At 47.2% G+C, this 14,868-nt stretch overlaps 1 protein-coding gene across 1 annotated transcript in view; it reads right to left on the bottom strand.

The window, feature by feature from the left end:
• Positions 1-14,868, bottom strand: part of dpp6a (dipeptidyl-peptidase 6a) — a 1,150,594-nt gene that overhangs the window by 115,989 nt on the left and 1,019,737 nt on the right. The window contains exons 15-16 of the mRNA XM_060825137.1: positions 9,419-9,466; positions 7,758-7,876 (exon numbers count right to left, since the gene is read on the bottom strand). Coding sequence (XP_060681120.1) covers positions 7,758-7,876; positions 9,419-9,466 — 167 coding nt within the window. The remainder of the gene's footprint in view (positions 1-7,757; positions 7,877-9,418; positions 9,467-14,868) is intronic.

The raw sequence follows: 14,868 nt of genomic DNA on the forward strand, positions 1-14,868 counted from the left end.
GACCTCTTTATAGCCAACTGCCGCCGTGACATCAACCGACTCAACCTGTCCACCCCTCTCACCCACTCCAACCTCTCACCCTCAGAACGTGCAGCCCTCCACTCCCTCCGCTCCAATCCCAACCTCACCATCAAACCCGCAGACAAGGGAGGCGCGGTGGTAGTTTGGCGCACTGACCTGTACACCGCTGAAGCCAAACGCCAGCTCGCGGACGCCTCCTCTTATCGCCCCCTTGACCACGACCCCACCTCCCACCACCAAACCATCATCTCCCAGACCATCCAGGACCTCATCACCTCAGGGGATCTCCCATCCACCGCCTCCAACCTCATAGTCCCACAACCCCGCACCGCCCGTTTCTACCTCCTGCCCAAAATCCACAAACCTGCCTGCCCCGGCCGACCCATTGTCTCAGCCTGCTCCTGCCCCACCGAACTCATCTCCCAATACCTCGACACGGTCCTGTCCCCTTTAGTCCAAGAACTCCCCACCTACGTTCGGGACACCACCCACGCCCTCCACCTCCTCCAGGATTTTCGCTTCCCCGGTCCCCAACGCCTTATTTTCACTATGGACATCCAGTCCCTGTACACCTCCATCCCCCATCACGAAGGACTCAAAGCCCTCCGCTTCTTCCTTTCCCGCCGCACTAACCAGTACCCTTCCACTGACACCCTCCTTCGACTGACTGAACTGGTCCTCACCCTGAATAACTTCTCTTTTCAATCCTCCCACTTCCTCCAAACTAAAGGAGTTGCCATGGGCACCCGCATGGGCCCCAGCTATGCCTGCCTCTTCGTAGGATATGTGGAACAGTCCATCTTCCGCAACTACACTGGCACCACCCCCCACCTTTTCCTCCGCTACATCGATGACTGTATCGGCGCTGCCTCGTGCTCCCACGAGGAGGTTGAACAGTTCATCAACTTTACTAACACCTTCCATCCCGACCTGAAATTCACCTGGACTGTCTCAGACTCCTCCCTCCCCTTCCTAGACCTTTCCATTTCTATCTCGGGCGACCGACTCAACACAGACATCTATTATAAACCGACTGACTCCCACAGCTACCTGGACTACACCTCCTCCCACCCTGCCCCCTGTAAAAACGCCATCCCATATTCCCAATTCCTTCGTCTCCGCCGCATCTGCTCCCAGGAGGACCAATTCCAACACCGCACAACCCAGATGGCCTCCTTCTTCAAGGACCGCAGATTCCCCCCAGACGTGATCGACGATGCCCTCCACCGCATCTCCTCCACTTCCCGCTCCTCCGCCCTTGAGCCCCGCTCCTCCAACTGCCACCAAGACAGAACCCCACTGGTTCTCACCTACCACCCCACCAACCTGCGCATACAACGTATTATCCGCCGCCATTTCCGCCACCTCCAAACGGACCCCACCACCATGGATATATTTCCCTCCCCTCCCCTCTCAGCGTTCCGCAAGGACCACTCCCTTCGTGACTCCCTTGTCAGATCCACACCCCCCACCAACCCAACCTCCACCCCCGGCACCTTCCCCTGCAACCGCAGGAAATGTAAAACTTGCGCCCACACCTCCACACTCACTTCCCTCCAAGGCCCCAAGGGATCCTTCCATATCCGCCACAAGTTCACCTGTACCTCCACACACATCATCTATTGCATCCGCTGCACCCGATGTGGCCTCCTCTATATTGGTGAGACAGGCCGCTTACTTGCGGAACGCTTCAGAGAACACCTCTGGGCCGCCCGAACCAACCAACCCAATCACCCCGTGGCTCAACACTTTAACTCCCCCTCCCACTCCACCGAGGACATGCAGGTCCTTGGACTCCTCCACCGGCAGAACACAACTACACGACGGCTGGAGGAGGAGCGCCTCATCTTCCGCCTGGGAACCCTCCAACCACAAGGTATGAATTCAGATTTCTCCAGCTTCCTCATTTCCCCTCCCCCCACCTTGTCTCAGTCGGTTCCCTCAACTCAGCACCGCCCTCCTAACCTGCAATCCTCTTCCTGACCTCTCCGCCCCCACCCCACTCCGGCCTATCACCCTCACCTTGACCTCCTTCCACCTATCCCACCTCCATCGCCCCTCCCCCTAGTCCCTCCTCCCTACCTTTTATCTCAGCCGGCTTGGCTCTCTCTCTCTTATTCCTGATGAAGGGCTTATGCTCGAAACGTCGAATTCTCTATTCCTGAGATGCTGCCTAACCTGCTGTGCTTTGACCAGCAACACATTTGCAGACACTAAAAAAGCACAAACATAGAAAGAGGCCAATCATCTCCCCTTCCCAACCAGCCACCCCATCCTAGCACTTCCACCATTGTCAGTCCTTCAGCAATAATACATGCAAATTCAAGGCAATCAACAAATAACATTCAAGGGACAATACTGCAAAACAAAAGGCCGTATGTGGTGGACAATTTTCAGAAATTGGCTGGGTTTCATGGCCTGGCATTCCAAAGGACTGTGGAAATTGGACTTAAACAAAGACTCTTGAAATAAAACTCATGTGCAACAAAGGGTCTTATATACTAGGACATACTAGTCAAAAGATAACAGAGATCAGCAGACTACATAATGACAACCTTCTATCAAATATTTAAATGATTTGTCACAAATTTATGAACAACGAATAAGAGTAGGCCACTTGGTCTTTTGAAACTGTTCCACCATTCCATAAGATCACTGATGGCCTGATTTTGATTTGATTTGATTTATTATTGCCGCATGTACCGAGATACAGCAAAAAGTATTGTTCTGTGTGCTAACCAGGCAAATCATATCTTACAAAAGTACATCAGAGGAATAGAACAGAATACAGAATATATTGTTACTGTGACAGAGAAAGATCAATACATGAGAGGCCCAGTCATATGTCTGAAAACAAGGAAGAAGCTGTTCTTAAATCTGTTGCCTCAATGTTACATTCTTGCAAAGCGCTGATAATCTCTCATCCTCTCAATAATCAAGGATCTATCTACCTCTGCCTTAAAAATATTGAAAGATTTTGCACCTACTGCCCTTTGAGAAAGGGAACTCCAAAGACTCACAAGTCTGAGATAATATTTTTACCATCTCTATCTTAAATGGGCGACCCCGTATTTTGAAATGTTGATCCCTAGTTCTGGATTTTCACGCAAGAGGAAATATCCTTTCAACATCTGCCTCTTCAAACCCTCTCAGGATTTATTATATCTTGCAGATATGTTACCTCTGACTCTACTAAACTCCACAGGATTACAGACCTATCTTGTCTGGCCTTTCTTCATAAGGCAATCCATTCATTCCGTGTATTAGGTCCAGTAAATCCTCTCTAAACTGCTTCCCACGTAATAATATCGTTCAGTAAGTACAGTGACCATTACTGTCCACAGTACTCCAGATATGGTCTCACCAATGCCAGATTAGATTCCCTACAGTGAGGAAACAGGCCATTCGGCCCAACAAGTCCACACCAACCCTCCGAAGAGCAACACACACCCCTCTGAGTAATGTACCTAACACTTTGGGCAACTTAGTATAGCCAATCCACCTGATCTGCACATTGAGTCATAGAGACGTACAGCATGGAAACAGACCCTTTGGTCCAACCTGTCCATGCCGGCCAGATATCCCAACCCAATCTAGTCCCACCTGCAATAACCCAGCCCATATCCCTCCAAATCCTTCCTATTCATATACCCATCCAAATGCCTCTTAAAAGTTGCAATTGTACCAGCCTCCACCACTTCCTCTGGCAACTCATTCCATACATGTACTACCCTCTGCGTGAAAATGTTGCCCTTTAGGTCTCTTTTATAGCTTTCCCTTCTCACCCTAAACCTATGCCCTCTAGTTCTGGACTCCCAGGCCCCAGGGAAAAGACTTTGCCTATTTACTCTATCCATGCCCCTCATAATTTTGTCAACTTCTATAAGGTCACCCCTCAGCCTCCAACAAAAACAACTCCATCCTGTTCAGAGGAAACTGGAGCACCCAGAGGAAACCCACACAGACACGAGGAGAATGTGCAAACTCTACATAGACAGTCATCCGAGGCTGGAATTGAACCTGGGTCCCTAACGTTGTGAGGCTGCAGTGCTAACCACCATGCCACCCACAATGCTTTGTACAACTGAAGCATAATTGCCCTACTCTTCATTCAATTCCCCATATAATCAAACATACCATTCTATTAACCTACTACCTCCAAACCCATAGCCCCCTAACCCCGTATATCTTGATTCGACCTTCTTCCCAAAATCCACATGCCCGGCAGACATGTTGTTTCTGTTGTTCCTGCCCAACAGAATTTATTTCTTTTGACCTTGACTCAATATTTTTTCTCCCCTCATCCAGTCTCTTCCCACTTACATTCTTGATTCTTCTGGTGCTTTAAATATCAAAATGTTCAGTGTGCAGACACCAGCCACACTCTCTTTACCATGAACATGCAATCCTATTACACATCTGTTGCCATTTGGATGGTCTCAGTGCCCTCCACTTCTTCCAAGAATGAAGGCCTGAACGATCCCCATCCACCACCACCCTCCTCTGTCTGGCCACGCTCGTCCTCACTTTGAACAACTTGTCCTCAAGCTCTGCCCATTTTCTTCTGACCAACGGCTTGGTCATGCATACCAGCATGGACCTCAGTTGTGCCTGAGTCTTTGTGGGGTATGACTCACATTCCTTGTTCCAATCCTATTCTCTCTCCACAATTCTTTCTCCAGTACATCGATGACATCATTTGTGCTGTTTTTCTCTTTCTCATTTGGAATTTATTGATTTTGCTTCCAATTGCCATCTCACCTCAATTTCACGTGGTCTATCTCTGACTGCTCCATCCCCTTCCTTGACATCTCACCAGTTTCCATTTCTGGGGATAGTCTGGCCACTGATATCCATTACAAACTCCCACAGTTCCCTTAACTGTACATCCTCACACCCTGCATCCTGGAAAGACTCAATCCTATTCTCCCAGTTTCTCTGTCTCTGTCGCATCCATTCTGACGATGGCAGCTACAGCAGAGGGGCCTCAGAAATGCCCACTATTTTCCTCACCAAAGGATTCCCTATCTCACTGGTTGCCAGGGCCTTCAGCTGTGTCTGACCCATCTCCCGTAGTTTTACCCTCACTTTCCACCTCACCAGACTCCGCATCCAAAGGATCATAAGCTGCCAATTCCAGGATGCCACCCCTCCCTCGTCAACATTCCTTCAGGACATCCTCTACTCCCAACACCTCCCCACACTTTTCACAGCACCTTCCCATGCCATCGCAGAAGGTCTATCACCTGCCTGTTTACGTCCTCCCTCCTCACTGTCCAAGGTCCCAGACATACCTTCCAGGTGAAGCAGTGATTTATCTACATTTCACTCCATCTTGTCTACTATACGCGCGGCTCACAATGCAGTCTCCTCTCCACTGAGGAAACTAAACATAGACTGGGCAACCGCTTTGTGGACGACCTATGTTCTCTCCATAACAATGACCCTGAGTTTCCAGTTGTGTGCCACTTCAACACACCTCTGGGTTCCCTGGCCAACATTTCTAACTCAGGCTTGTTGCAGTGTTCAGTCAAAGTTCAGCACAAGCTGGAAAAGCAACATCTCATCTTCTGCAAAGAGACCTTACAGCCTTCACGACTCAACATGGAGTTTAATCATTTTGGAGCATGAACACTCCATGCGTCATGTCTATTATCCACCTCCATACCTCCGATCCTGTATTGATATGAGTTACTTTGAGCAACTATCAACAAATATTCATAACCCTATTATCATTTATCTAGTTGCTCTTCTTCCTTAGCTTGCTATCAACAATCCCTTTGTCTGCCTAAGTTTTCTCCTCTCTCCCTCTCAGGGCTTCATCTCCACTTATCCATGAACTCCTTCCCTGAGCCCTCCTCCACCCCTGTCATCAACGTAAATACCATCTTGTCTCAGCTGCTATCAATTCCAAAGAAGGGCCACCAGGCTCAAAACATTTACTTTGTTTTGACTCCTAAATTCTGTTTTTGCTTGTTTCTATTAGCTTTCCTGATTACTTGCTGTACCTGCAAACTAACATTCCGCGATTAAGATGCCCAGATCTCTTTGCCTCTCAGAGCTCTGCTACCTCTCACTATTTGGATAATAAGTTTACTTTTATCTTTTCTGCCAAAAATGAACAATTTCACACATTTATCCACATTACACTCCATTTGCCAGATTTTGCCCAAGCCATCGAACTCTTATGATCAAATAACAGAACCGTAAATTGCAGTTATAAATGAGAAAGCTGAGAGTTCTGGGATATCTGGGTTTCCTTTGGAAATACTCATCGGAAACAAAGCAGTTTCAGGCGGCAAAACTCATTTGTCAGTCAGTTGATGCGAATGAATCAGAATCTTTTTCAGTGATACACTTTCATATGATAATAAACCTTTCAGGAACACAGGATATGGGATTGTTGCAAGATGTAAGAAGGTTTGGTGAAACGTAAGAAGGATTTGCAGAAGTCATATGGTTTCACACCATTGGGGACATGTATCGGGGGAAGGGCACCAATTTGCAAGGTGAACCATGGGAGGCACTGATCGTCCTCAGACATTGAGTTGCAGAGTGAGAGATGTACACTACAGAATCAGACCCTTCGGTCCAACCCATCCATGCCAACCACATATTCTTTATTAATCTAGTCCCATTTGCTAGCATTTGGTCCATATTTGTCTATACTCTTCCCATTGATATAGCCATCCAGATGATTCCCTGCTGGACGATTTGAGGGCAGGGATATTTGTAGATTACAACAAGTGGCCTGCCCACCAACCACCCGACAGCCCCCAATCTGTCTGAAATCTTATGGGTGGTACCATGCTCCCTCTCTACAATCTATCAAAGCCATTAAATGGTGGAATAAAAATCTACTTAAATGTCTCATCCCAGGCCCGGTGTTATTTTGCCCACGGTAGTGGGAGTGTAGGCTGGTGTCAGACAATCCAGTGGGTAGGAATGGACTCTCCACTGAAGGTCATAGGTGTCTCGTACGCCTCCACCCAACCCTCAACCCCTTCACCCAACTTATTACCAGCCTGGCCCTGATGCTAACCTTAAACTCCATCTCCTCTTCACCCAAACTGATGGTAGTATCAGTCCTGCTCAATCCTCCTGCCTGGCATTGTTGACAATCCAGAACTAATGGTCAGCAGCTCCCAAGAGTAGTTGGCGCTCCCAAGATAGAGTGAAATTCCTGTCCTAAAGCAATTGCCACTAGTCCCAGGGTTACACCCGGGCGAGGAGGTTAGGGTGGGGGCAGTAGTCACAAATGTGGCTGGGATCCCGATTGAGATTTTAAACGGGGGCTGCAACATTCCTCTTTAAAGCCCAGCTCATGGCCACGTCCCCCCAGAATGATCCACAGGGTGGTTGCACTTTGTAAATCAGGGGAAAGTGGTTCACCTGCAACAGTTTGTAAATCTTGATTTAACTTAACATTTGTAGCTGCTGTTTGTAAGTTACCGGTGGTCCAATCAACTGATTACGAAATGTTGAGGCTTACTACCTGGCGAGCTCTAACTATTGTCCCTTCCTGGATGGGTTCAGGTCAGCCACAGGGGAGGCAATGGACTCATTGACCTTCACCCAGCAGCAGGACAACTAGGGATTGGTCAGTCATATGGAAGGACACCCACAGTGGAGACTGATTAAAAGCAAAATGGCACTGGAATCCGTAGTTGCTTACAGTGAGGAAGAGTTCTTTTTCCAACACAAGTTTTTGCTTTGAGAGAAGAGTTTTCACCCACCTTTACAATTCAACAAGAAGTAACGCATGTTGTGGCTGAACGACGCACTGAAGTAAGTGCAGTTCGGGATTAGATCACATGACAGGCAGCGTCGGTTAAAGGTTCCATTGGTCTCTGCACTGAAGGAAGAAGGATGCTCTTTTTTAGCAGATAAACCAGCAGCTATTGTCATTGGCAATCAGTAATACATGCATTTATATGGCATCTTAGCGCATCAAAATATATCAAAGCCATAAACACCTTGGAAATGAAGTAGTGGGGATATAGATACGATCTAATGTCATTGAGATGCAGGTGAATCTCCTTCAGCTTGGAGGTGTGTCACTTGTCCGATTCTGACCTCTTTTCCATCGCTAATCTTTATCATTCCATCGTTGGAGCCCTGAGCTCTGGCATGTCTTCCCTCAACTTTAACATCCCTCCAATTCTCCTCTAAGCTCTTGTTAAAATTTCCCCTTTTGACTGAGCTTCTCATCATTCATTCCAATAGTTGCTTCTCTGCCTGGATATTGGATTTTATTTGATAAAGTTCCTTGAAATAATACCTCAAAAATAATGAATGTAAAATTCCAAGCAAATTGTTGTTATAGTCATAGAGATGTCAGCATGGAAACAGACCCTACAGCCCAACTCATCTATGCCGACCAGATAGCCTATATAAATCTAGTCCCATTTCCCCGTATTTGGCCCATATCCCTCTATACATATACATATACCCATCCAGATGCCTTTTAAATGTTTAAGTTATACCAGTCTCCACCACTTCCACTGGCAGCTTGTTTCATACACACATTACCCTCTGCGTGATAAAGTTGCCCCTTAGGTCCCTTTTGTATCTTTCCCCTCTCACCCTAAACCTATGCCCTCTAGTTCTGGACTCTCCCACTCCAGGGAAAAGACCTTGTCAATTTATACTATCCACGCCTCTCATGATTTTATAAACCTCTAAAATGTCACCCCTCTGCCTCTGGCACCCCAGGGAAAATAGTCCCAGCCTCTCCCTATAGCTCAAACCCTCTAAGCCTGGCAACATCCTTGTAAATCCTCTCTGAATCTCTGTTAGGCTTCTTTGATGTGTTGGGTGCTGTCCAGAAACTGACTGCTTGAGCTGTCATGGACAGAAATCCTGGGCCTCAATGTGGTAACATGGTGTGCTTCATGGCTGACGTAGATGAGTGAATCACTCAGCTCAAATAAAAATCCCTGGCATTGTTTTTCTGAGCTTTGGAATCTCTTCTAGGCCTACAACCTTTGCTCAGTGCTCATTTACTCCTAGCCTCCGTACGTACCATCAACTTAATCTCTGCAGAATGATTTTCAATTCTGAAGTCTTGTTCTGACAAATAAGTGGGGAATGACTGGCTTTATTTCCTCATGTGATGCACGTTTTGCAACAAGACTTGGCATTTCGGAATGTGATGTCCATTACCACGTGTAAACCTGCACACATGTGCATGCACGTGCACACAAACCCACCCGCATACGGCAGCATACCCTCAACTCCAAGATTCGCACTGTTTCTCTTCTGCACAGACTTTGCAGTGGTTATGGGTGCAAGCATCTTAGAGGGAGTATTGCTCACCACCACCTTCTCAATGGCAATGATAAACAGGCAATAATATGTTTGCCCAGCCAGCAAAATAAGTGAGGTGGGCACTTACCTGTACAATTGTCGGCGCAAAGGGGAGTCTTCTGTGCTTAGAAAGTAACTGTGGACAAAGGAAGACATTCATTGAGTGGTTGCCTTTTCCATAGCCATGCATACAACTACAATACACGCCAGTCTTTCAGGAGGACTTAAAATATTCCAAGACATTATTAAGGAGAAAGTGAGGACTGCAGATGCTGGAGATCAAAGCTGAAAATGTGTTGCTGGAAAAGTGATCAGGCAGCATCTAAGGAGCAGGAGAATCGACGTTTCGGGCATGAGCCCTTCTTCAGGAATTATTAAGGCAGATTCTCTCAATGTCTGGGCCAATATCAGCTAACATGACTGAAAACAAATTAACCTGTTATTATCTCTATGTTGTATGGGGGAAGCGTGCTGAATGCAGATGGGCTATTGTGTTTCCTACATTATTACAGTGATAATGCATCAAAACTACTTAGTCACCTGAACGTTCTGGGGAATGGTCACTGGACTCAAAGTTCTGTGATTTCTGTGTTTATTTATGATTTCCAACATCCACAGTTCTTTGGTCTTTTTTGCCTGATATCTGTTTTAGGATATCATGATGCGATGAGCATAGAAACATAGAAACTAGGAGTAGGTGATCATGCTGATCATCTGCCTGAATGGTTTATTCCCATTTTCACCCCATGCCTGTTGATACCTTTAAAATCAAAAAAATTACAAAGACCATAAGTGTAGGAGCAGCAGTGGACCCTTTAGCTCTCGGAGCCTGCTCCATTCTGTATAATTACAGTTGTTCCAACAGTCCTCAAGTCCACTTTCCAACCCCTTCCCTGTGACTCTTAATTCCCTGACTGATACCATAGCCTTAAAAATATACAAGGACTCTGCCCCACCAGCTCTCTGTGGCAAGGAATTCCAAAGATTCACAATGTTCTGAGAGAAGAATTTCCTCCTCAGATTAATCTTAGTCTCACAACAAAGTGAGGACTGCAGATGCTGGAGATCAGAGTCAAGAGTGTTTTGCTGGAAAAGCACAGCAGGTCAGGCAGCATCCAAGGAGCAGGAGACTTGACGTTGCGGGCATAAGCACTTCATCAGGAATGGTTATGCCCGAAACGTCGACTCTCCTTGGATGCAATGACTGGCTGTGCTTTTCCAGCACCACACTCTTGACTTACAACAAAGGGGTCAAGATTAGAGTGGTGCTGGAAAAGTACAGCAGGTCAGGCAGCATTTGAGGAGCAGGAAAATCGACGTTTTGGGCAAAAGCTCTTCATCAGGAATGAAGTAGGGAGTCTCCAGGGTGAAGAGATAAATGGGAGCGGGTTGGGGTTGGGGAGAAGGTAGCCAAGAGTATAATAGGTGAATGGGGCTGGGGATGGAGGAGAGGAGGGTGGAGCAGATAGGTGGGAAGGAAGATTGGCAGGTAGGACAGGTCATGAGGATGGCGCTGAGCTGGAAGGTTGGAACTGGGGTAAGGTGGGGGGAGGGAAAATGAGGAAACTGGTGAAGTCCACATTGATGCCATGGGGTTGAAGTGTTCCGAGGTAGAAGATGAGGCGTTCTTCCTCCAGGCCCTCCATTTCTTCCTCTCCCGACGTCCCAACCAAGTACCCTTCCACTGACACTCTCATTCGTTTGGCTGAACTGGTTCTCACCCTTAACAATTTCTCCTTCGAATCCTCCCACTTCCTCCAGACAAAAGGGACAGCCATGGGCACCCACATGGGCCCCAGCTATGCCTGTCTCTTTGTTGAGTACGTAACATAGTCCATCTTCCGTAATTAAATCAGCACCACTGTCCACCTCTTCCTCCGCTACGTTGATGACCTCATGCTCCCGCGAGCAGGTTGAGCAGTTCATTAACTTCATCAACACATTCCAACCCGAATTTAAATTCACCTGGACCATCTCTGACACCTCCCTCCCTTTCCTGGACCTCTCCATCAATCACAACCAACTTAATACTGACATTTTTTACAAGCCCACCAACTTCCACAGCTACCTGGATTATACCTTTTCCCTCCCTGCCTCCTGCAAAAATGCTTTCCTATATTCCCAATTCCTCTGCCTCTTCTGCATCTGCTCCCAGGAGGACCAGTTCCCCACACCTGATGGCCTCCTTCTTTAAAGACCGAATTTCCCTTCCCATGTGGTTGAAGATGCCCTCCAATGCATCTCACCCACGTCCCACACTTCCACGCTTAAACCCTACCCCTCCAACCGCAACAAGGACAGAACCCCCCCCCGGTCCTCATCTTCTACCCCATCAACCTCAGCATAAACCGCATCATCCGCTGACATCTCTGCCACCTCCAAATGGATCTGTGACTACCTGGTCAAGTCCACGCCCACCAACAACCCACCCTCCCCTCCTGGCACCTTCCCTGCCACCGCAGGAATTGCAAAATCTGCGCCCTTACCTTCCCCCTCACCACCATCCAAGGCCCCAAAGGAGCCTTCCACATCCATCAAAGTTTCATCTGCACATCCACCAATGTCATTTACTGTATCCGTTGTTCCCGATTCAGTCTCCTCTACATTGGAGAGGCCAGACGCCTTCTCCCAAAGCGCTTTAGGGAACACCTCCAGGACACCCGCACCAATCAACCCCACTGCCCCGTGGCCGAACATTTGAACTCCCCCTCTCACTCAGCTGAGGGCATGCAGGTCTTGGGCCTCCTCCTGCATCACTCCCTCACCACCCGACGCCTGGAGGAAGAACGCCTCATCTTCCGCCTCGACATACGTCAACCCCGAGGCATCAATGTGGACTTCACCAGTTTCCTCATTTCCCTTCCCCCCACCTTACCCCAGTTCCAACCTGCCAGCTCAGCACCATCCTCATGACCTGTCCCATCCTGTCAATCTTCCTTCCCACCTGTTCGTTCCACCCTCCTCACTGACCTAACACCTCCATCCCTACTCCATCCACCTATTGCACTCTTAGCTACTTTCTCCCAGTGCCACCCCCCCTCCCATTTATCTCTCCACCCCGGAGGCTCCTTGCCTCATTCCTGATGAAGGGATTTTGCCCGAAATGTTGATTTTCCTGTTCCTTGGATGCTGCCTGAACTGCTGTGCTTTTCCAGGACCACTCTAATCTTGACTCTGATCTCCAGCATCTGCAATCCTCATTTTCACAACAAAAGGGTGTCAATTTAAGTCCCCTAGTCCTAGCCTATTCCATTAGGGGAAACATCTTCTCAGCATTTACCTATCACTTACTTTAATAATCTTACGTGTTTCAATGAGATTACTTCTTATTCTTCTATAACTCCCAATGAGTCCTCAACCGGTTTAGCCTTTGCTTAAATGACACTCCTCTATACTTGGGGATCAACTTAGTGAATCTTCTCTGATATCTTTTCTTAAATAAGGGGACTGATACTGCTCACAGTGCTCCAGATGTGGTCTCATCACCACCTTGTACAGTTGTACTAAGACTTCCCTACTCTTATGCTCCACCCCCCTTGATATAAGAGACAATACTATGAGCCTTCCTGCTAACCTGCTGCACTTGTGTGCTAGCTTTCTATTTGATCTCTCTCTTCCTTGAATATATTCAGTGACTTGGATTCCACAGCCTTCTACAGTAGAGAATTGCTAAGATAGAGAATTCACTGCCTTCTGATTGAAGAAATGTTTCCTCATCTCAGTCCTGAATGGCCTAGTTAGCATACCCCGAGACTCCCTAACCAGGCAAAATCTCCTCCCCTCATTTAGTTTGTCCAACCCTGCGAGAATGCTACTCATTTCAATCAGATCCCCTCCCATCCTTTTGAGTTCCAATGAGTACAGGCCAGGTTGAACCAACTTTCCTCAGAGGACAATTCTGTCACCCCTATATACATGGCCTGAAAATTCCTCATCGAATCCTATGACACAGAAGGAGATTATTCTAATCCCTATGCCAATGTCAGCTCTTTGAAGGGGAGATATTCAATTAGTGCCACATCCCAACGTTTTCCTGAAAACTCTGCAAGTATTTCCCCTTCAAGAATTTATCTAAATCTCTTATTATTGTAACTGTTTCTGCCACCCTTAACAGACAGTGAGTTTCTTAACAATTCACCGCAATAAAAAAGTTGCCCTCACCTCCTTATGGTTCTTTAGACAATTGCTTCAAATCTGAATCCTCTTGTCATCAACTAGAGGGCTATAGGCCATTCAGCCCCTCAAATCTATTCTGCCATCTGCAACTAAGCTTTGCTCAGGATCTTCGGTTATACAAAAACTCAGTCAGATTTAAAATGGACAACAACCATTTGCTAAAGATGGCACCTCTGAACAACAAAATATTTCCTGACATCATTGCTGAAAGGCCTGGCTCTAACATTTATCAGGAAATGCTCGTAGAATCCCTGGAAGTGTGAAAGCAGGTCATACAGCCTATAAAATCCACTGTGAACCTCTGAAGAGTATCTCCCCTACTGTATCCCTGTGTTTCCCATGGCCAATCCAGCTAGCTTGCACATTCTTGGGCAATTTAAGCATGGCCAATCTTTGGGCTGTGGGAGGAAACAGGAGCACCTGGAGGGACCCACATGGAGATAGGGAGACCACGCAAGCTCCACACAGACAGTCCCCAAGGGTGGAATCGAACTGGGGTCCCTATCACTGTGTGGCAACAGTGGTAATCACTGAGCCACTGTGCTGCCCTTTGACACTAGGCCATCCACTCTGTTCTTCTTCAGATAATGCCACTTTGTCCCCTTGAGAGAGCAGCCAGGGTCTCTAACAAACATCTCCTGTGAACGATAGTGTCTCTGAAAGGTCAGTGCTCCCTCACATTGACAAGCTCTGTGTACACATATTACACAGGTTCATGTAATGGGGCTCTGGACCGGGCTGGATTTAAACTGGACATGCTACAAAATTGAAACAGGACCTGACTGTCCACAAAAGGGGGATGGATAGGGTAAATAGACTAGGACATTTCCCTGGGGTGGGGAAGTCCAAACCTGGAGGTATAGGTTTAAGGTGAGAGGGGAAATATTTCAAAGAGATTAACGGGGAAACCTTTTCCACACAGAGGGTGGTGCATGTAAAGAGTGGTGGAGGCTGGTACAATACAACATTTAAAATGCACCTGGATGGGTAAATGAAAGGAAGGGTTCAGAGGGATATGGACCAAGTGCTGGCAAATGGGACTAGATTTATTTAGGATTTCTGATCGGCATGGATGACTTGGAGCGAAAGGTCTGTTTCTGTGCTGTACATCTCCATGACTCAAAGAGGTTGCCTTTGGATGATATGCATTCAGTAATGTCCTGAATGTCAACTTATACTGCCCCACTCTTGACAATGCTCTGGGAAACACTGCGCATTGTGGCAATAAGTCATTTTATCACTACCTCCTACCTAACGTTCCAAGTAAAAAACAAAGTGAACAGACAGGTATAATTACAGAGATTAAATTATGCCTTTCATTTCATTGTCAGTTTCAGCGTGGAGCTATAAAGGAGTCAGAAA

This window comes from Hemiscyllium ocellatum, chromosome 5 (assembly GCF_020745735.1).
Source record: "Hemiscyllium ocellatum isolate sHemOce1 chromosome 5, sHemOce1.pat.X.cur, whole genome shotgun sequence".
In the NCBI taxonomy this organism is placed as follows: Eukaryota; Metazoa; Chordata; class Chondrichthyes; order Orectolobiformes; family Hemiscylliidae; genus Hemiscyllium; species Hemiscyllium ocellatum.